The following is a 24486-nucleotide window of genomic DNA, read 5'->3' on the forward strand; positions in this document are numbered from 1 at the left end:
AAAACGAGGAAATATGAACGCAAGATTAGAAGTTATAATATGAAGATTTGTATGCACAACTTTGTTGTCCTGCTGGAAACCGTTTGTCCAGGGCAAAAAAGGTTTTTGACCATCGTTGTCTGGGATCGAACGGTTCATAAACGCACGATTAATCGGAAAAGCGAGCCGGTGGAAATGCTGGAAGCGAACGGGGATAAAGTCGGAAGATATATCGACTAGTGTAAAAAAAAAAAGGAACAGTAGAAAAAAAAAAACACTCGCGTGGAAAGTCGGGCAAAGTTCGACGCGCGTTCATTCGACGGCTTGAAACATTTTAATCGCAGGGAGTACCAGTTCGACGGGAAATCCCCGGGCAAATCCTGACGCGCGACGATTTCTGACGAGGATCGAGCATCGTCCGTGCCGTCGCGAAAACGATAACATCTCATGATCTGCTGGTCAAGCTACGGATGAACAGCATGGTCGCACGAGTTTCCTGCCGAACCGATAATTGAAAATCACTGTCCCATATATCGATTCGCGAGGATGGTCCACTCGTTACTTCCTCACCCTTCTGCCCCATACACCCCGTGCACGCGTCCGTTTGCACACGTTTCTCTATATCTTTCTCCATTCGACCACGAGCCAACAGTTGCAAATCCTAGCTCGAATTTTTTGCTTCGCTTTTTATTTGTTTATTAAAAAATATATACTATAAGAGAAAAATTAAGGAACCTGCAATGTGTCAGTCATACACACGAGCGAAACGATCTCCCGTTTGTAATTGGAAAAGAAGATTACTCGTTAACAGTTTTTCTACAAAAACAGTTTTTCTTTTATTTCGTTCTGTGTTAATTCGATCCGCGCGAGGTCTGAATTAAATCGGATCCCATTATTCACGTTAAGGTTTCCCGGCTCCAAATCTCGCTGTGAAACAGATTTGATTCCGCCAAATGCAGTAGAAAAGCACGCGAATAAAAAAAAAAACGTTCGACTTTTATTTCCCCCTTTAACTCATTTTTCACCTTTCTACTTTCTTCGTTCTTTTCTTTTCTTTATTTATTCGACCAGATTAAACTCGTAGTGCCGAGTTAATAAGCGTCGTTAATTAATTATTATCGTGTGTAAATATGGTTGTTTCTATTGTGTCAATTTCTCTAGATTCTAAATTTAGAATTTAAAGTTCCAGAGGAAAGAACTTTCTCTCTGCTTTTTTATTATAGAAAATCAGATCGTATCGATCAGATTGTCTTACAAATTCTACGGAAGGAAGACAGGCTAACCGGGAAAGACAGATGGGAGAAAGTTTTTCCCTTCAATTTCGACTTTCGTCTTGCAAAGTCCTTTACCATGGCTGTCGCGCTCGAAGAAAATTCATTTGAGCATTTCGGTACGCGGATATATTTAATTATCTCGGCGATGGTGGACGGAAGGTGGCAGACATAATCCCGGAAGGGTGGACTAGGGGGTGAAACTTTTGCACTCGAACTGCGTTACGACGCCTGGTAGAAAGTATAACTCTCCTGTCTTATTAAATATAGATCTAGCTGGCAATTGAAACTTCCGCCTGGCCAGTTTACTTCCGCCGTCTCCTTTTCCTTTCGTTCGATTCTTTCTTTTCCAACTATCTCTAACCTCTTCCGTTTATTCACCCTTGAACAAACCGATATTACCTACACGTTTCGCATCGTAATTTTAAACTGATGAATTACAAAGAAATTCGGGTAATTTATAAAGAAGAAGCAATGCTTATACCGTTAACTGTAAAAAGTAATAATAAATGTCGTTTTACTCAGTTACGTCAGTTAATAATTTAGAGACGAGAAATGATGAATTATCATTGTACGGTTTTCGCGATGCGGTGGTGCGGATCACAGATTCATTCAGTTGCACAAAAACGGAATTTTATATTAATCAACGGTGAACCGTATTCAATACGGATCGCTAGTAGTCCTGACCCAATAAATTCCTGAAATACCATCGATAATTAAAACAGCATCCGACAGGAGAGCTGGAAATCAGCTCACGGTTCGATTAATTTTCAGGGAATCGAATTACAGAGTCAATTTGGGTTACGAAACTGGCCACTCTTTCTTCCTCGATTATACTTGTGCTTCCACGTTGATACGTTTAATTGGTTAATTGGTTGATAATAAATGGTGTCGAACAAAGCATCACGCGATATATGGATTCATTTAATTTTGCTTACTGACATTCTACCAATATCTTCTATCGTTTTTCAGTTGTTTTTTAAGGGTACGTAACGTGCCATTTTTTCTCGACATGAAAAGAAACGGAATATCGTTCCCTTATCAAGGGAGGTTTGGCAAATTAAGTGGAGTGGAACAAGGTCCCAAAGCCGCTGGCTGTCGCAGTGGCGAGCCATGGCGAGCCGCGCTATGCGGTATAATAATTATCGTCCTTCGTTCGTGGCTAACTTTACGGAGCGGAAGTTCGCGCTGCTAACCCAATTGCGAGAGGGCGAGGAAGCCAAGAAAAAAATGAAACTTAATGGCTCCTCCCGAGAGGGCTACAGCCCCTGCAACAATTTCCTAAAGCAGCACTTTCTCTCTCTCTTTAAGCTTAGAGCAGCGACCAACTGTCGCGAATCGCGAAACTATGGGAGAAAATTTTGTCGCGTTTCCCGTAAATTTTATTTCTCGAAGCAGAAAATTTCGATGAATTTCTCCAAATCACGACGCCGCTACTAGAAAATTAGGAGACTCGTCCGACAATCGTGATCCTGCACGATATTATTAATTATTTCATTTTATATGGCACTAAGAATATTATGTAAGCTGAAGTTTTTAAAAATTTTCCAAGAGTTTTGAGAAATTCAACGGGAGAGAATTGTGGACTGAAATTGCGCTGATTGAAAGGCCAGGCACGTATTTGAAAAGCTGTGAGGTTGGTCAGAAATTAGTATACGTTGTCCTTTCTAGCTCGTTGGAGGGTCTACGACTTTTTAATTTATTCAAAGGAACTTTGCCACTTAAACTCGCACGGTTTGAAGCCGAGCTATTCAGAAAGCAGTCTGACGATGAATACCGACCAACCATTCGTACAAGTAGACGTAAACCGTCTGTAATTTTTGTATTCCGTTTCTTCAAATTCATCTTGTTGTTCTTATTTGTTCGCGGATTTGAAATGAAAGCTATGGACTGTGTTTTATACAAGGAACTCGAGTTCCTTGTTTTTCAAACCGTTCGGATAAAGTGTGTCATAACTTTGAAAATTTCATGAAAAGTTAAGGGGTTACGCCTAGTTGAGACCGGGTAATCTCAAGATTTTTTTTTGTTGTCCTAATAAATATTTACTATGTTGTGAAATATACCATCGAAAAATACATGTTTTAAAGTAGTTTTAAGACTTTTTTTAAAGTAGAATGTTAAATAATAAGGGAACGCTCGTAGAACGCTCTTTTCTCGAGATCACTTGCGGTGGCCACGATATCTTCCAAACTGTTTATTAAAAATCAAAACCAAAGAAGACTGAGTTAGTATGATGTATTGTTAAGGGCCTGAACGAAGGATTTTTAATTCCGTTGAAAAACTTTTTTTTTATCGCAAAGAAAACAAAGTTCGACCACTTCAATAACCGGATTTTTCAGTAAAATTGTTGTCATTTTGGTGAAAATCAAAATTTCGCAAAACCCTTCGTTCAGGCCCTTAACAATACAGTATACTAACTCAATCTTCTTTAGTTTTGATTTCAAATAATCGGTTTGGAAGATATCGTGGTCACCGCAAGAAAAGGGCTGTATTTCCCTCATTATTTAACATTTTACTTTTAAAAAAATCTTGATAATTGCATCATTTTCCCGATCCCAACTAGGCGTAAGAAAACAACCACCGAAATCGAGCCAGTTTCTCTGGAGTTGACAATTCTCTGTTGAACTACTTGATCGACGGTGACAATCTTCTCGCGATCGGTCACTATTACATTGATATCTGATTTTCCAGCTTGACTGGGACTGGATGGTTATGCGAACGGTGCGGCGTGTACACACGAACGTTCATACAGCTCACACAGCTGTAGTTTATCGTGCACTCGCGTGCGATCGTGAATCATAATGCGTCGCGTGATTACACATTACGCGCCTCCCTATCTAGCCACTCGTAACGCATTACTATCCGAGAGGGTCCGTCAATGCGACGGTGTACTGGATTACGCTTGTATCCGTGGAAATGCTTTATATCGTTCTATACTGCTCGCGTGTACCTTGTCTCTTTTATTCTTTTTTCCCCTTTCGATGGTAAAACACTCGACCTGACCACTAGACTCCTCTACAAGAAATAACTCTGCTTTCGTATCGATTCGACGCCATTTGCTTGGTGCACGGATGTTTCTTGTATACCGGGAAAGAGAATTACAGACTCGGTTGAATACACGTATACATCCATGTATGGAATGTACGGAAAATTGTGGTAAAGTTTGAAAGCTTTCATCTTTTTCTATCGTAAAAATATTTGAAAATTCTGTCAAATTGAAAAGGATGATTCATGAATTAGGATTCTGCTCGCAGACGAAGGTAAATTCCGATGCGAGGATAGTCTGACCAGAATCGACTATACCAGAATCCATCAAATTTATTGTATCAAGTTCAGTAACGTGCGGCAATTAACGGAACCCGTTGGAATTACTCTGCGGACTGTGTTAGCGGATCGCTGATAATAATGCAGCTGCACGAGCGCAGTAATATCGCGTTGCAACGGCACCGAGGAATATTAGCAATACGCTTGTTCGGCTAAGCGACATATATCGGTTGGCAAATAATGCGGATCCATTGTCTATAGATTTTTCGTGACCGATGACGATGAGCCAGACCAGCTGGTACCACGATACCGTGGGAATCGTTTCGACGCGACGCCTGGCCCGCCCGGCTAAATCATGATTAATCGAAATTTCATGGACGTCCGCGTAAGTCGTGAAATTAATGTAACAGTATAATTCGCGATTACGTGTTTACTTGTCTGCGTATTTCGTTCCGCTTGTGTACCATCCTAGAACTGACTCAATATACAACGACCTAATAGTATGTACCTAACATACCATTGCGTATTGCTGAATAAAGGCGAAGGTACGAATATGAGATAGGGTAGAAATATGAGATACAACGGTACGATGATGTACCAAGGTTTTAACCCGTACGCAGTACTTTTTCACAGTGAGTGTATATCAAGTACTTATTATGTCGAATAAAATACTTTCGCATAGCAACCATTTTTTATAGGTATATTGCTTTATTGAACAAACGTTTTACCTTTTGGCTGCAATAGAAGGTTTCTACGCGTGCTTCTTGAACTGAAATTTACTTTGGTCTGTTTTGAGAGTTTTAAAAAAACGAAATGGATAAGTTATACTATAATTAGTATATCAAATTTGTGTTTTGATTATGGTAAATAATAACAGGTAGTGAAATTACAAATTGGCAGAAATATGATATACTTGATTAGTAGCAATATGAGACAGTCTCATGTTATTATCATATTTTTCAATTTATTACTAAATAATAAAATGAACATATGAACACATTGTTGGAAGACCAACGATTTATCCAACGATTTGATAACGATGACCCTACGAACTCACTGCTGGATATCCCACCATTCTATACCAATAATTCGTCAAACTCATTGTCGGATATCCCACCATCCAATACCAATAATTCGTTGAACTCTATGCCGGATGTCCCACCATCCAATTCCGCGATCTCCGACTCATCAGCGACTCAATTGCGTTAGTTGAGTTCGGCGTGTCATAGAGAACAATTCGAATAAAATTTTATACTTTAAAAGCGATCGTTCTTCACCCGGATCCCAACAACATAAAATAAAATAAAATTCTGAAGATTGTAAAGGCGATTTGTGGATTTAACGCCTATCATGCCACTTATTGGCAAAATAACATAAACGCTTCGTTTAATTGTAGCTTTCTTATTACATTTGACGTTCTGTTATGTTTAATTTGTGATTATTAATGTTCTATCTTAGTTTTATAATTTTATTTTTCTCTAAAGTAACACTGTCTCGTATTACTATCCGAATTTGTCATCAATTAGAAAAAGTGAAAAAAAAACCGAAATTTTGTAAAGTCTATAATACTTATATTTATACAGTACATTCCGTATGAAATTTTCGAAATTTCTGTTTGACTTTTCTATCTATGCCTATTCTGAAATTCTCTATATTTAAAAATAAAATGGTTATTTCATATTCGTACCCCCTTCTCTACTTGAATATAAAAATATTATCGGTACTAATTTCGAAATTTATATTCCCTGGAAAAGATTACAAAGCTTCATCGTTCGTTTAAAACCTTGCCCGATTCCCGGAGGGAGTTTTTAATTAAACAATAACAAATTCTACCATTAAAGCAGAAAATTGAAGTTGCTTCATTCGATAATTCATTAAGCAACTCATTGTGCTCGATTACGATTATTTTTCATCGCGCAAGAATTGTATTCTGAAACGATTGTTCGAACTGTAGGTGAAACAAAAGGTTTAAAATGTGTTTTACATTTTCCATATATTCCCTAACTAGATACTTTTTGCTGTTTTGCTTAAATACATTTCCCTTTTTGTGCTTTTCTAAACGAATCCATAAATTGCCTTCAAACTGAGATCATAATAAACGGTTCGTTGGTTATTTTACGTGACATTGTTTCTTTGAAATATTATTTTAAACTAGCGAACTTTATTATACATTTTTGTTACAATCAAATAAGCAACATAACCTCTCCTTTTGTCGTAATTGAAACTCAACTTTCTTTGTATAAAATTACTGCAAACGAATGCTCGTTGCATTGTGTTCTTTTTTTTCTTTCTCTTAATTTTAATTTGTAGTTGATTAAAATACGAATTAAGTTTGTAAATCATTTTTGTTGCAAGATAGAAACGTTTGTAGTTTTAAACTCACCGAAAGATGCTGGGTGTTGCATTATGTGTTCTCTTGAGAATCATCTGGTAACCAGAAAATTAACACTTCAAGCTCGTAATTTACATTTTTAATTCACTGTCTGTCAGCACACGATGAAAACACTTGTTAAAAAAACACAGTATGTATCTTTATAAGCAGCTACATTCGGTATCGTTATAGCAACTATTTTATTCTTTATAAAATATTCTTTACAAAATATGAAAGAATTCATGAAAAATACATAATGTCAATTTTTGTACAAACTATAATTTTTTAAATAATATAATATATAATATCAAGAATTAAATCTCTAAATTGATTTACGCGGTGGCTTCAGCCATGTTGAACAGCGCCATCTGCGGAACAAATTTGAACATCTTATTGTTCGACACTTTCCGTTTCCGTTTCCGTGTGAGTCAGTGTGTGTGTGTAGCGTTTGCGAAAAGTGGTTGGAGCGTGGTTCAGCTTTGCGTAAGTAACACGAAATAAATTTACATTCATGGCAAAAACGAGCAGTTCCATCAAAAAACGTTGTAAACTTTCTCGTCGCGCTCGTGCACGCTGTTGAACATTCATATTTTCTCGCACGCATGAAATATTCCGTTGCAAAGCTCCCTTTGGCGTGCCGTGGCCCGCGTTACTCTTCGTTCCGCGACTCGAAACAATACAAAGAAGGAGATTGCCGCGTTTGTTTGCCCTCGTTTGTAACGTTTCTCGACACGCGCTCGAATGTGTTCGTAGGATAATAAAAAGTAGTGAAATAAAACATGTTTGATGCGGCGTGTATACGCTATCTAAGGTTAGTGCTGCGCATTAGCGATCTGCGCGGTAGCGTTTTGCGCAGCTATAATTCCCGGTCAATTCAAATCTCTCGAAGCGATACATTTTTGTAACTAACAAATTTTTTATTTCAAACAGTTATCTTAATTATTCTTGGGTTGCAATATGCATATTAGATTGTCTATAGACAATGCTATGCGCATTAACAATAGACTGCATTTTTCTTTTTCTTCTCTCGTCGACAATAGTTCATTTTGAAGTACGTTGGACGCTACGTCGGATGAGTCGATGAAAAATGTGACCACGAAATCGTAAAAACGGACGGGGTTGAAAGTGGCGATCCTTACGGCGCGGCGGCTCGTGTTAAAAGGCTTGAATTCGATTTACGATTCAAAAAATCCGTCTATCTTCCTGGTACACGATTCACCCGCGACTGCCACCAGAAGAATATATACGGGATGGTACAATTTTTTTCTTTCTTTCTTTTTTCATTACTGTTCCCAACGGCAGCGAACGTTTCGTAATTAATTACAGCAGGCTGCGCTCTTCTTTTATCGACTTCCGTTTCGCGAGTGGCTCGTAAAAATTCGTGAGGGTCTGCGTAGTCTTGCCCTCTCTTTTTCCATACTTCGTTTTCCGTTTGCCATCTTTCTTTTTTTTCCTCTGTAGCCGCGTTCTTCTTTTACGATGATAGTTGACGCTTTTAATATTCCATCGCTAAGTCTTCGTCGATTTAAAGTATTCATTTGAATATCGATTCAGTTGAAAATATATTGTTCTTTAATTTCCTTTCCTCAAATACTTCAACCCTTATAAAAAGTCTACTGTTCCTGACACCGAATGGTAACATTTCTGTTTCAGGATCCGACATCAAAGAAGCAGTTGCCATACTGAATTGTCTGTACGCTCGTCAATTGTGCTTCGAGGATCCATCCTGTAGCGCCATCCTGGAGATCATACCAAGGCTCTGCGGTCCGGAGATAGGTGAGTACTAAAACACTTCTCATTGCAATACTATCGAACGAGTACGGTGAGAAAGAAACGTTCCTGTGGGTCGTCGCCAATTCAAATTGAACGTTTTTCGTTCCCACTTGGAATCGGTTTTCTACCGTACGATTCCAGGTCAGAAACTCACCCATCCACTCGACTGTTTTCCTTGTTTTAAATAATTGCTCTCGAGGGTACGATTGGTTCCGTGGTAGGGCCTCGTGAAGTCGAAAGGTGTCGAGTAGAGGCTGCTTTCCCTTGGCCGATGTAACGAGAAGCGGAAAAACAGGGCGGACCAGAGATACGGTCGACGACCTCGTACATTCGCGCTTATTCTTTGCCACCCCTTCATCTAGCCATCTTTCTCGCTACCTTTCTTTCCTTCTTCTTGGATTTGTATAGCGACTATGGAGGTAGTGTGTTGCGTGTCATAAGACTGAGACTAGAATTAGAATTTCTTTCAAGATTCACCGTCAATAAGATAACTTTCTGCTGGTAAAATACCGCATCGTATAAAATTAGATGTATATATGTATAATTGAAATTTAAAATAAATTAGTTAGATGTCGATATTGACGCGAATGTTCAATTATTTGAAGTCTTGATAGAGCTCAGCTTTTTTCTAGCAAATTATTATATCATGCAGAATCAGGTGTCTAATTAGGATTTAGATTTGATCAATAATCATCTGGTTAATTTCGAGATTTCATCGATGTTATTTCATTATGAGAAATGGTAAATTGATACCATGATGTTACTGGGTATCGTTTATCGAGAACCGATAGCAATATCGAGAATCAATGTAATCTGGATGAAATTTCGGTTGCGGTTTAAGTAATCCGATGCTAATATCTCGAGTATCTCTACTGACCGTTTTATATTTGTTTCGACTTGGATAGCATCCGCGACTTCCGGGGTTCAGTTATGCTGTCCATCACCCCTTAACAATTTCCGATCCGTTATTGAAATTATCGACAGGAAATAACACGATAAAGATCAAACAACGTACAAATTGATGAATTTATTCCTGGAACATCCACGATCCATGATTCTCGATCCATGTACGTGCTGGCCGTGCAAAGCAACTAATCAGTTTCGTTCACAGTGGGATTAAATTAGAAACTTTCTGAATTTTATATCCTCCAATCAAGTCTCCTCGACAGGAGCACTCTATTTTTTCCCCTTGAAGCTCACGGTTTTACACGCGGCTCGAGTTATAACTTGAATAACTGCGTTAGAGGGGTTCACGCGGCAGAGAGTTACGTACGAATTTAACGAACGAGCCGAAAATCGGGGCAAATACACGGCAGCCGAGGCTGTAATGTCGCTGGAAATTAAAACAAACAGCAGTAGCTTAGTACGATAATGGAATTAGATGCGTTCCACTTTAGGAAAAGTGAAATCCAAGAAAGGACGGTAAAACCTGCGTACCTACATGCACGTGTAAGTACGTGTATGCATTCCGGGGAAATGGGATTAATTTCTGTTTAATTTACCGGGTAAGCGGGACTAGCAAAGTAATATCATTGCGAAATAAGAGAATTCTTTGCAAAGCAAATAGATTAATGCGAAAAGCTTCGCTGCTGAATTACAAAATAATGGAAAGAACGCTGTTCTTTGATTGACGCGTTTTCAATAGATACCTACATCTGTACGTATAAATATTGCTACGTTATCCGGTGGGACGTTTTTTGCAGGAAAAAATAGAAAAATATAGGTAGATAGGTATACGGAATGTGTTTTTTGTCAAAATTGATGTACCATTTTCGAGAACCAAATTGAACGATTCCCAGTGACCGAAATCTTGGTGTACCATCGAGATTTATTATCGCGGACACGATTCGACGGTGAAACTTTTGATGTTCCTTTATAAAACGGGACAATTATCGAAAATACGATGCTGGAAAGAGCGAAACGCGGTGGAAAAAATCGGCTGTAGGTACACGTGGTAGCAGCAGTTGTCGAACGAAACGGTTTATTTTCCGGACGGCTGTTTCGACGAATTAATTAACGCGTTTTACTCGCGGTTCGTAGCAAACGCTGGAAAGTCTAGTTTGCCGGAAAGGTTTTTGCCTAGAAATGAACAATTTTCGATTAAGCTGACGCACCCATCTCGAAAGAAATCGTGAAAACTATCGCGTGTGCATTTTTCTGCCTCTCGCACGAACATTTTTCACTTTGTGCCTTCTGTTGAGGAATATGTTTCTGCAAAAAATATTCCTCAAAAGCAATTTGCCAGGTTTAAAAGTTGAAACGTTTCGGCTCGAAGGCTTTAACAGAACACTCGTTGGTTATGTTTGAATTTAACTTCATGGGAAGGATCAATCGATGGTTAACTGCGTTGAATAAACTGGAGCGGCGACAAAAACGTCCGCGGTGGTTTTACGCTGTTCGCTCGTACGACTCTGGCAAGGGTGCACAGCTAAACGATCCAAATTTCACGCTTGGTCTCATTTAAAAAGCGAATCGAATTCGGTGTGGTTTTAATTAGAGCGGTTATTTATACGGTCGAGATCTCTTTTATGCGGAGACCTCGGTAAACTCCATCGAATGAAGCACTTATAGCGGTATACAACATTTTTTCGCAATCGCAAAGAGTCCTTTTTAATTGTAGAGCAATGATAATTTTGCTTCCTTTAACCGAAAGGATAAAATGCGCTTTTAACATTTCATAAAGAAAAAAGAATTTTTCTAACTTAAACGGTGTCAGTGTCGGTTAACCAAGAATCTGAGACAACGATCGTAGAGAATCGGAAACGCGACAAGTATATCGACAACTTCCGGCTGACCTATCTCTAGCAGCCAAAATTTCAGTGCACTGGGAACAGGAAAGCTCGTGGGTCGATATCCCGATTCGTGTTCCGGGAGCCGTGCTGTTTATGGACGGCTGATTATGAGCTCGATGAATGTTCATCGGCCAATCCGAGGAACGAACAAACGTGTGAATAGTATAAACGCTGGAATATTGCGCCACCAGAGAATCGTAATTTCAACGAAATTTATAATAATCCGGATTGTCGGGAACATTAACTTTCTGTGTAGCTAAATAATGATTTTCTAATTACACGATGGAGAAACTGTACTTTCGAACGAACGTGGAACACGGTCTATAAAAATGGCAAAGCGAATGCACGCGATAAAAAGAGGGAGAAAACTTGCCGGTTCCTTTTCACCCGAATTTCCCAAGAGTATTCAGAAAATTATCAGAGATCCAGAATTTTCAGGTTGAAGAATTTACGCGAACCTCTCTTTCCTATCTGCAGAATCTAGCAGTTTCGATGTCTCCAAATTACAATAAAATATCTCGGCAAATCAATCGGATTGAAATATGGTTTTTATAATATTATTCGAGACATTTGATTGGCATGTCGCGTATACAGACCAAATTGTATCGACAGTTTCTTTGATAACGAGTAAGTAGAGTAAGGTTGTTCAAGTCGTATCTGTTCCTAAATCATACCTTTTGAATTTTGAATTCAATACGATGACAACTACGCAAAAGAAGTAGTCAACAAAAAAGTACCTACATTAAAAATGTTAAAAAAGAAAACCAATGAAACTGACACTGATTAGTTTTGTAATATTTGTGCAGAAGACCGGGAGGAAAATATGATTCGATGCTTGAAATGTAAAGCATGGGTGCATGATTTATGCGCTGGAGTTAACAAAAGAATAAAGAAATATGTGTGTGATGTTTGTACTAACTGAATATGTAACATATGTAAACAGATTAATAAAGAAATAGGTTTTAATTATTATTGTTGCTTATAGGTGGTACCGCCATAAATTTTTAAATATTTAGTTTATTTTATGTAAAATCATACAGAGTTTTGAATTTTATTATAATAAATAATATCAATGTTCACACAAGTTTTGAATAACACATATAATTTTTATTTATTTGATAAATCCTAATATGTATACGAGTTTCTTCTTAAGGGGTACGATTTGAGCAACCTTACCCTACATAGGACGTAGGCAGAGGTAAAAGACGCGATTCAGAGGATATCGAACGATGCGGATGATTTTCCAGATCGTTAACATCTCCTGAACAGCTGCACGAGGTGGCGTAATCTTATCCGCAACCCCTATTTCCCGCGCTAGTACCCCATACGATGAATATTGTCGACCATAGCGGACCTCGATTTCGTCCGAGCCTTATCGATGAAAATGATTGCCGCGCGCTAGAAAATCCTTCGGGATATCATGCTATTATTTCGTAAACTGTCCTAGTATTGATTACACTTTTAACTCATATTATTTCTCAACAAACTAAGAAAATAATTAAAAATCTGTCCGTGTTAGCAAAGTGCCCTTTGTCCAAAAGTTCCAAACAACGTAAAGTTATATGCCCGTTACGATGTTAGGGTACGCTCGAAAGCTTCTTACATATCAACATTCGAGTCGACACGAAGGATTCAGTTTCCATTTTCCTGTCCAAAGTGAAATTTCGTGAGCGTACCTTTGCAGTTTCCCGAGGGTTGTGCGCTTGACAGGCTAGACCCGTTAGAGGTGGCTTGTCCAGAGAATCGGTTTCAGGATTTCGTGGCTTCTACAATTGCCGGACGGTGTACACGAGAATATTTCTAAAACCATCAACTGGCTTATATGTATGTAATGATTGTTTCGTCCGCAGACTCTTTTCGAAGCGAGACGACAGTATCCGTGGTTAAAATACCAGTCGCGTTCGTGTGTATCTCGTGATCTCGAAGAAGGGTTGCTCCTAGGGGATGAAAAGGGAACCGAGCCAGACGAGAAACGCTCCAAGTATGCAGGTATCCGAAGTAATAACGTGTCGGCTGGAGGATACGGTAGCAGGGGTAGGACTCCCTTATTAAAAGGCTCTTTGGTGCCACTTTCGACCCCGCCACTACTTATGCTCGTAAATAACGAGCATCCTTGCTAGACACCATCGGCTCCTGGAATATTTTGTTCGGTACAACGTGGACCAACAGGTTCACAGTTGAGCTGTTGTCTTTTATTTGCTTGGATCAAATAACATTTCATTATTATTATTATTATTATAAACGGGTAGTACCCTTTACATTACTGAATTAACAAGGACCTCAAATGAGTACACGTAAAAGAACAAGAGAATTGTCTGTGGCTAGCAAAACGTAGTGTAGTAAATGACGTTACCGAGGGGTGTTCTACCGTAGCGCAGTATAGATTAGTTTCTTTAGTTCATCGATGGGATTTGAGAAGAGGTCTATCCTGTTCTGAAAGGCGTTGGTCCATATCTGGTTGTATAATGCGCAAGATAAAATAAACCAGAGCATCTAGTGCTGCGGGAAGGTACATTAAGCTGTATGTTCCCAAGCATTTCAGGGCAGTCAATTGAATTGTTAATTATACGATGGAGAAGTACTATTTCGGAAACAGTACGCCTGTCTTCAAGAGAGGAGATGTTAAATTTGGACATGATATCGCTATACTGGTGTTCGTATAGGCTCATAGGTTTACCCGCCTTAAAAGAAAGGAATCGTAGAAACCGAAATTTGATTAATTAAAATCCTCGTGTGGCAGAAAAGTCGTTAAATTAGGCGTTTGTTTAGAAAATTTGAATAGATGAATTTGGCGAATCGTTCGTTTGGAAATTTATCAATCGATGATTGGGAAAATTGGCGATCGTGTAATTATAGTAGATTCCCTCCGTACTCGATGTGAATTATTCATCGGTTTGGTCCAATTCGAACGGAATAAGTAATTGGTTAAAATGGATTAGTACGATTGCTTTGGTAAACTAATTGCAAAAGTATAATATCTTGCTCGAAACGACTTTTATCGCGACGCGAGCCTCGTTAAGATGCAAATACAGGGTTTCGATGCTTCGAAAATTCATTTTAGAACCGGGAATTCGTTGAGATCGAATTAGTTGTGTGTACAGCATGAATCAAAAAGCGACGCGTCGACGTGGCTTATTGTTAGTTGATTCGGCAATAGTAGCAGGGCAGGATCGTTAAGGACCAGGTTTTCCAGAAGCGGGACAAGATTAAGCTTTCCAATCTCGGTCGAAGCGTCACGTGCGTCGCGTCGGCGAGATTTACGAGTACCGGCACGTGCAGATTTTTATTCAAACGTTCCCCTTTAATCTGGAAACATCGGCCATTTTCCTTGCTTAGCGATCGTTTCTCATTTTTCCGCGCTTCTCTATCCTTGGAATGAAAATGCGTAGCCCCAAATGCGATTTGTCGTGAATAGGGCAATGGTTAATGGACTGTGCAAATTTCGAGGGATGGTTGAACGGATTTGCTTGTAAATCAGCTTTTACTGTATCGGTTAATTTTCGACTGCGTAGCTCTATCAGCCAAGTAATCTACGAAATTACCTGTCGGCCGCGTAATAACGGCCAGACACGATTTACTTCGCTTTAAAATTCAAATGTCAAGTCGTCGTTAATGGAGCCTTGTCCTGGGCCTCTGATGAATCATACGTCAGAACAATGAATAACGTAGAAGAGAATATTAACCGTAGAGAAAGGGATATTTGGAATTCGCTTTGGAATCGCGATCGTTTGAAATCTGCAAGGCAGAAGAGGCTCGAAACGTTTATTTGGATTTATGAATCTCCCTCGACTTTCTCTCTTCACCTCTAAACCTTCCTTTTCATCCCTTTTCATTTCCCTTCATCCTTTTTCTTCTTTCCCTCGCTCCGCGATGCTTTTGCATCACCATTTTCTACCTCGTCTACCTTTCGTTCTCTTTTCGATTCTTCGCTTCGTCGGCCAAGTAAAACTCAACGTTAAAATGGGATGATAGCGTTGACGTTTGAATTTAATTCTGATTTATAGCCGTAGGTATACCTATTAATTCCAATGCCTATTTCGGAGTTCATCCTTTACACTCCGCGAAAGTTGCACACGGTTGCGATCAATTTCACTAAATTTATTAGTTATTACTCGTTGGTTCGCGTCGGTGAATCGCAATGGTTAACGATTGCCTTTCCATGTGTTTTCCACGTTTCTCGTCCAAAAACAACTGAACACTGCAGTTTCTGAAGTTGCGAGAGATACATCGAGATCGCGCGAGAAATACTTTTGACAAAAGGATCCTTCTCATTGAAGTTTTCTGTATTTTGCCAAAGGTGCGTACATCGAGCACCTCGACATTGTTTCCCGTGAAATTTCACAGCATTGTTTCAACAGCATTGTACTGCCGATTCGCGTTTCACGTTTCGGCGATCGACAACTTCGAATGATTGTCATAATTAACAGAACATGTAACAGGGAGAAATCGTCTAGTTATTTATGCTTCCGGTAAACAGAGTGTACAAATGCTGGGTGGACGTAGACTATCCAAGCTGAAGTTTATGTTTCCTGTCCCATATTCGACAGTCTGGTTAAAGGTTAAACCGTAGCCGAGGCACGGTGGTCCGCGTGTCACTCGAAATAACGCTTTCATTTGGTCAACAGTTGGCCGAGCGGATGATTGATCGTTTGAACACGGGCCAGATCATCGATTACGCCCGAGGGTATAAACGAATTTACTTGCTGTAACTGCGTGGTCAAATTAATCCCTCGGAAATGGAATCACACGCCACGATCCTTTGACGAAACGAATATCGACTGGTTTCTTTTCGTTTTTCAATTTATGTGGATCCAAATGAAATTCACTTGGATTTTTATTTTCTCTTATAAACTTTAGCTGAAATTTTCTCCGTTCCTCAAGTAATTGACGCGTGAGCGCGCGTGTGTGTGTTTTACAGGCTTCGTTTGAGCTCGAACGTAGCAAGAATAGTCGAACAACGTGATAGCAGGTTCTTTTTCAAAGAATTTCTTTGATTAGCAACAGTTAGACTTGGTTACACGCGTTTCGTTGCCTTTCAACGAGCAGAACTTTTCGTGTAACTTTCCTCTGCTGTAAACCAAGGAGAGAAGTGTAATTGATAGGGTAAGAAAAAAGTGTTCGGATTTCTGTGCGAATTCTGTCTACGTCTTCAATGAGATGCAACAAGATGCAACGAGATGCAACGATCAAGTCTTTGCAACAAAGGAGTTGGAATTGTACGGTGTACCGTGCATTGTAAATTTCTTGCCTTAATATGACGCTGATGATAGCTTCGTCTTCGACTTGTTTCACTGGATTTCAATTCTATTGTACTTTCTGAGATTCTGTATATCCTTTGCAAGATATCGGAAGAGTAAAGAAAATGCAACACTTCAGTGCGTTCTTTATCAAACATTGTGTTTCTTGTAACGATGGTAGAATTAGATATCATACGATTTAGATAACATTAGCTGTACATTAGCTGTAATAAAATAAAAGCTCGTATATCTAAGTGGATCTACTTTTAAAAATGAAAAGTCGAAACTCCGATCGCGTGGCTGCCACGCGAACAATTGTTTCGCTCGTCAGTCGTACGTCTTTTCCATCGTGCAACTTTTACAAAACCATTTTTGTACGAATCCACTCGACACGCGAACTACCCTTCTCGAAAGACGCATTAGGCTAGAAATTCTTTGCCTCTCGACGAATGCTTCTGTACACCCCATTCTGTTCTAAAAGAAACTACCCCTGCTCGCTGGAAGTTTGTAAAAAGCTTCGGGGAAACGAGCTGGTTGAACGGGACGAGATGGTGGTAACATGGAATTAAAGTACATCGCCATTTTCTCAACTAGTCTTTTATCGATACATCGTTAACAGGATAATCTTGGCAACAGCGAAATTACGTTTACAGGAGATTTTTACGTGAAAGCGCTCGACTAACGAGACTCGCTGTATCCATTCGTGCCGCTCCGATCTTTTTCCTTCGAGTTTCAATGAAAACTGAACGATCACCGGAACGTTGTGAAAAAGATCTTTAAGGTGGATAGCTCTGATAGCAACTAAATGAAAATGGTTCCTTCACGAGTCGAGCACAGCTCTATAAAAAGGATTCGCTTTTAGAATTGTTTAACCTCTGAAAAGTTTTCGTTAAATTCCTACTGTGCTATTCGATCTGTTCATTAACCAAGTAACAAAACTGTACTTTGACTTGATCAATGAAACATCGTTTGATTGCATGGAAATGAATGCTTCTGATCAGACATACGTTCGGTCACGACTTAGCCATGATAAAATCGGTGAACACGATTACATTTATTGGGTTTAGCATGAGCCGTAGGGGCAATCAATTTGCTGCTTAAACGTTTATACGGTAAAATGATCCGGAATATACGAGCGCTCGGCCCTTCGTCCCTTGTTATGGCAACCGGTAGACAAACCACCCTTCCGTTAAACCCTCGATCCTCGTTTTACCCCGTTCTACCCCGTTCGTCCATCGAGGGGGGTAAATTCTGCCTCGTCGTTGGTTATTATGCGCACGAACGAAAATCACTTTGCGAACGAATGCGGCAATATCGTTGCACGATGCGTACAATCTAGTCCCTTCGCTGTTCGTATAACTTAGGGTAGCCAATGCACCAGACAAAACGTGTAATCTACAATTTCAAACAAAGGGAAACAGAGAAAAAAAGCAAGTAGATTGATTTAATGAAATATCATGGAAGCGTGAACTGGCGCAAAACGAATACAAAGTTTGCCAGCGGTTGATTGGCAAGAAATCACCGATAGATTTATCGGTCTCTTTTGTTCGTTGGCTTAGTTTAAGAGCTTCTTTCGAATCCCCAGCGAGTTTCCTCGAAATGAAACGGTTAATTATTTCGTCGGCCGAACTTCGTGGCGAATGGGAGGCATTACTTTTAAGCGGGCAAGATTCACGATAGCTGGTCTAGATGAAATCCGAAGAAGGTAGAGTTCCAAAGTTTCATCGCCGTGAAACATTACGGACATTTCTTTCGTCGCTGTTACGCTTTTTACGTTCCGTAACTTTTTAATCGTTCCACCAAAGAAATTAACTGTACAATGTTCTCATGCAACATGGCAAAGATTCGCTTCTGATTCTATTACAGTTTTTCACGCAAAGATCATTGCTATCATTTTATTATATACAGGGTGTTCGACAACAGGTGGGAGATTTTTTAAGTGCGCCCCAATCTGTTTCAATGAAAACTGAACAGTTATTTCTCCTCCAGGTGATTATTATCAAGATGAAATAACTTTTCTGCCTGAAAGGCTGAAGGTCTTAGAGACGCATAAACGACCCCATATGATGTTACAAGCTTCATTGATGGGACATCAAATTTTCCAGACTGGGATAGCATATGTCCCGTCCGGTGTGAAAGGGTTAAGGGGTGATTCTAGGGATTAAAATAAGACGAAAAACAAGAATAACGAAATAGCGTTTGCGACTTTGTTTTCCAGTAATTAACGTTTAAAAATTCGAATAAAAAACGCCTAAAGCCTGCAATCTGCCCAGCATCGACGACTGAACGTCAGGTCAGTAAGGGTGGGTACGGTCATAACCAAGAATCATTGAATAGTAGAAACTTATTTTGTGCTATTCTGTTTCTCGGTACTGCAGCATTCGGCTTTCTCTTCTTGGTTATGACTGTACCCACCCCTGCTGACCTGACGTTCAATCGTCGATGCTGGGCAGGTTGCGGGTTTTAGGCGCTTTTTACTCGAATTTTTAACCGTTAATTACTGAAAAACAAAGCCGCAAACGCTATTTCGTTATTCTTGATTTTCGTCTTATTTTGATCCCTAGAATCACACCTTAAAAAATCGAACACCCTGTATATAGCTAAAGAAGTTCTCATCTGCGTTGAGTATAAATAGACATTGTCACAAATATATTAAAGAATTTTCTTTGGTATTTTTGTCTTCGAACTGCATATTGCAGGACACCCTTGTGTACGCGCTCTAATTTTTCTTTATTTTCTCTATCTTTTCTCTATCTACTTTTCTTCGATGCACTTTCTCCTGAGAACACAGGTGTACAGGGTTGCATACAACCATGCAATTTTCCCTTCTCCGTTGGTGTCTTTCTCCCGCCCCTGGTGAACTCAGGCCATTGTACTCGAGAACCGTGCACAGCGCTTTACCGTAACAACGTACATTGTATTTTCGAACAATGGGATCCTTCTGCCACCTTCGGCACCCTTTTCACCCCTCTTTGCCACCTTATCGGTCCCTTTGTTCAAAACCACACTTTCCGTGCTTATTAATCGCGACAACCGACTGCTGGCTTCGATTCCCTGTTTCACTATACACGCACTTTCGTTTCAGTTATACCTTTCATTCTGACACGTATCCTTTAATTAGAATTTATATTCTATCTCTTATATGCTACCTATTATAAATACATTTAGCACCTTTAATCTGTCGATAAATTATTTTCCATCGATCCTGGTCAATACATTCTCCTATTCGTAATATTCTCTCTGGAATATTTTTACAATACTCGTTTGATGTACTAATTAAAACGTCGAAGAGAGAGATAGAGAATATAATACCGGTATAAAAGTAAAAATTCATATTTGAAATTTTAATGCTTTACAATAGTTCCCCCTGAACCGTGTTTTCAGCCTCTTTTTCAATGGTTGAAACATTTTGAGGCAAACAATGTGTTACCGTTTGAAAAACGGATGGAAACAGAAGGATCGGAGCGGATTTTATGGTAATTATGGAAAAAAGAACAAAAATGCGAACAATGGGAACATAGCGGAATCGAAAAGTCGACGTCGTGTTCGCTTTGTAACCACAGAGTCGAAACTTGTATGTTTTTTTTCCTATTTTTTTAATCCGTTCAATAAAACTGGAGAAACCATGTCGTGAAAATTATCTTTCATTTGATCATGGAAAAGTGCAATAAATCCAGCTCCTATGGTTTTTTTTTATATCTGTTTAATTCGCAGTTGCTTTCATGATCACGACAAATCTTTGTGACACATATACAGCGTGTTCAGCTTCGGGTGGGCATCCTTTGAGGGGTTGGTAGTTGGGGTGTATATGAAAAAAAAACCAAAGGTAGAGGGGAAAAAGTAATTCTTTTGTTTGGGGGGCTACCTAACAAATGTGAAAGTTCAGCTCGAATACAAAGCAAAAATATCGTGCTCAAATCTTTGGACCATCTATTGTGTGCAATGTTACGTAGAAACCGAGATTTTTGCTAAAATATTGCTTATCATGATCCATGAGTAGAATCGTTTTCGTGCAAATTAAAGTTGTTACCTGAAGAAAATAATACGTTGTTTTCGTGGGAAAAGAATCCCTCGAGAAAAATTCTCTCGATGATTCTGAAAAGTGTAAAAACTGAAGGAATTTCTTGCAACACCGTCGTTCTCTCCAAAGACGAAAGAACATTCATTTAGAGAGACTAATGATCCAACACTGGTCACGAAGAAAACGTTTGATCGAAAGATGAGGTTGAAGAAGTGGAATAGAAATTGTCTCGCTCTTTCGCTGTTAGGAGAAAATAGAATCGTTAAATTGAATTGCTTCAGAAAGACACAAATTATTCGTTTATCAATTAACCGTGTTATCGGTTGATGAGCATCTGGCTCGTCGATGGGTTTCAGGAACTTTTGATTTAATTATATAAAACAAATTGGAAGAAGTTATTTCACTAAACAATTGTTCTATACTGAATGATTAATTGGGCAATGTAGTCATCTTTATGACATATTCAATGGATATATCATTGGATGTCAATTTATTATGAAAAATTAATGCATGAGAATATTAAGAAAAATTGATAGATACTACTGTGTGGACTATTTTTATCCATTATATTTTATGTATAAGCAGAGTATTTTACATGTTATCGTCATTTATTGCACTTTTGTTTAGTTGAAAATTGTGATTAAATTTACATGATATCTGCTTCGTAATAGACTTTAAATAAAATTTCTTTCTCCTTGTTAGATTTAATGAAGGGGCAAAAAGTTTTAAATATAGAGGTAAAAGCAGCTGTCCTGTGTGCATCAGTGGTTTGGTCCTGTTTGCAGAATGCACATGGAACAATTGCACAATTATGCATATGCATTGTATGTAGGTGTGATATCCTAACTCCTTTTCTTCTGGTTTTTACAAAGTCCTTATCTAGCAGTGTCCATGCGAGCTCATGCTGTATGGTGCATAGGCAGAGAACGAGTGGACGGTATCGATGCAGCTGCAACTGCCTGATTCTGGCTTTTGTAGAGTACCGTATATTCTGACAGGGAGGATTTTTCGTTTAGAAAATTTCGTCGATAAAATTTGGTGTAGTATTTAACATATTTTTATGACTAGTAATTAATAATGTTTTACAAGTTTCTTATAGTTCTGATGGTTTTATTTGAAAATTTTTCAGTATTTTAAATCCAACCAAACTCGATATCGTTTTACTTACCATTCCGAACCGTATCGATTTCGATTGTTACGTTCAATTTTCTTTTCTTTCAACGTCTGTTTCCCAGAGATCTCGGTATCCTCGATAAAACTACATTCAGGTAAACTTCTCGTCGACGTGTATCTCTCAAGGGATTAGAGAGCAATGGGACACGTTCGATAAAATTACTTCAAAGCTATATACTAAATTGTCAGATTTAAATATCAAAGCTCGAAGTAGATGTACCGGAATCGTCCGAATTCGTTTAAGGGCAAAGTTCAATCTTAATTTCGTTCAGTTTCGAACTGAATTTTCGAGTCGATAACGTCGAGACTTGTTCAGAATAATCTTGGATCGCGTACCAGTGAAATTTATTCATTGCGAACAAGAACGTAGTAATAATGATTTTTGCATGATAACGATGATCGATCCTCGATGGTAATTACCGGCACGACGATTTTTACCAGCTGAAATATTTCCTCGTTAAAGCAATTTCAGCTTCGTTTTATTATGGTTTTCCCATTTCTTTTTTTCCTCGAGATTCCTCTGCACGCAGATTAATTAGTACAGCGTCGTTCAGAGAAAGAATGGGAACGAGAGGCAGCCTTAATTACTATTCCAAGACAGCGTAAGTTTCGTAATAACCGAGCAGCAGCAGCACCACCAGCACCAGCACCGGCGAGGTATAAGTAATGAATCCAGATGTCGTCGCCTCCGTCGAACGTCGGATCGAAAAATGACGAGCAAAGTGGAAATTTCAATCGAGTTCTTTCACCTGCTAACGCAAAATTAGCACGAAGCCCTGTCGTTCAATATTTTCAATTTATTTTTGTCGATAACAGCCCGTATCCTTCGTGTTTCTTTATTACAAGCACCCTTTCAATACATTGTCGACCGGCAACGCATATCGATTCGTCCTTTGTTACCTGAACGTTAATTAATAATGTTTTGTAGACGTTAATTAATAATTCTTGATACAATTTTTCTTTGTCGGCAATTTTGGTACTAGTGGAATATTTACAATGGCATACAGCTTTTATAAATAGAAGAATATTTTTTTCTATTGCAAAATCTAAACATTAAGACAGCTAGATAGTCGATAGTGTGGTCAGAATAACAAATTCGGTAATTGCATTCGTTATAATTGCATTCATTTGCAATAATCATTAATCCCACTTTAAGGATTGATCAGTGTATGTACTGATTAAAATAGTACCTAGTTGAACTCTCTCAAGATGATAATGTTATGATTTTTTATACAATCCTCGAAATTTTCATAGATGTTCGACGACGCGACGTCGAACTTGCACAGTTTGTTCGGGAACCAATGGAAACGACGTTAACCATCGACGGTGTCGACGTCGTAACGACCCAATTTCGACGTTTCGTCGACGAGGAAATAAAGAGTGCTGCTAGGGATGGAAATAAAGGATCGAGGATGGAAAGAAAAAAAAGAAAAAAGTAAAGGACAAGCAGGGAAGTCGAGTTACTGGCTACAAAGCGAAAAGTAAAATTCCCTGACAGCGAGAAGTTAATATTTAATTTAAGATAGAACACTGACTCCTCGTTTGCCATCTTTCCCACCTTTCCCACCATTTCATGGAAAAGTTATACCCGATATTCCACGAGGCAGCTTCTGCTCGGATCGATTCGATTCTTGAACGACTAACGGTTACAAAAATTTACGACATTTTCGAACTAGGACCAACTTTCTCGAGTGAAAAAATTAATTTTTCATGGAATACTTAGCGACTACCTATACTGGACTTTATGTCGCGTAACTTTCGGCTGGTTGCTTGTCACCATTAGTAAAGTCGTTTATTCGATCCTGCCTCTCGGCACAATAAAGTACTAGTAATCTAACCAGGGACTTATACCGAAACTAAAAATACCGGTATCATATCGGTATTTGTCGGTTGCACTTTCAAAACCCTTATAGAAACCGAAATACTTATATAACGTCATACCGATATGTTTACTCTTTATTTATCGGTAATTGTTCCGGTTTTCCTATTTCAGAAAACTTTCAACATTTCTTTCTTTTTTAACTAAAAATCTAAAACTTAAAACCAATGGGTTCTGTACGTGTTGGCATTATGTAAATTAAGTTGGCAAAGTCATACCAAAACCGATATATACATATAATATCGAATTAAAAATAATAATGAGCATTATTCCTGTTCTCATTTGCTTCTCGTTTGATTGGAGGTAATTTATACAATGCTTATGTAGGCGTTTAGTGGAGGGGGTGAGAGAGGGTTTCGTCTCCCTGAACGCCTTTAGTTCGGACCGGGGACCGCTAGGTGGCGGCGAGATGATCGGTGACAGTGTTCTCGCAAGCGGTCGCCCGGCATGCAGTTCGAATATATAAAAGTTCTCGAATTGCGGTATGATATGTGTGTTGGATTCCAAGGAATTAAACAACACGTAGAGAATACTCTTACTTAGAAACGTTTATTATGAAATGCGCACTCGACTAGTAGGTACTGAAATCTGCCCTGGTAAAGCTCTGTAAGCTTTTTATATACTATTGATGGAAATTGGATAGTGGTAGGGATGATGGTTAAGGAACAGTGTGACTACGGAAAGGTACAAGATGAGTGAGGATGAGTGAGGAATAGGGACGATGGT

The 24486-nt window shown here is 38.9% G+C and overlaps 1 protein-coding gene across 3 annotated transcripts in view; it reads left to right on the forward strand.

Moving 5' to 3' along the window:
• The window catches only part of Gfrl (Glial cell line-derived neurotrophic family receptor-like), a 263362-nt gene that overhangs the window by 90209 nt on the left and 148667 nt on the right, over nucleotides 1-24486 (forward strand). For all 3 annotated transcript variants that reach the window (XM_034316842.2, XM_034316843.2, XM_034316844.2), the window contains exon 2: nucleotides 8539-8661. In XM_034316842.2, coding sequence (XP_034172733.2) covers nucleotides 8539-8661 — 123 coding nt within the window. The remainder of the gene's footprint in view (nucleotides 1-8538; nucleotides 8662-24486) is intronic.

This window comes from Osmia lignaria, chromosome 16, assembly GCF_051020975.1.
Source record: "Osmia lignaria lignaria isolate PbOS001 chromosome 16, iyOsmLign1, whole genome shotgun sequence".
NCBI classification, from domain to species: Eukaryota; Metazoa; Arthropoda; class Insecta; order Hymenoptera; family Megachilidae; genus Osmia; species Osmia lignaria.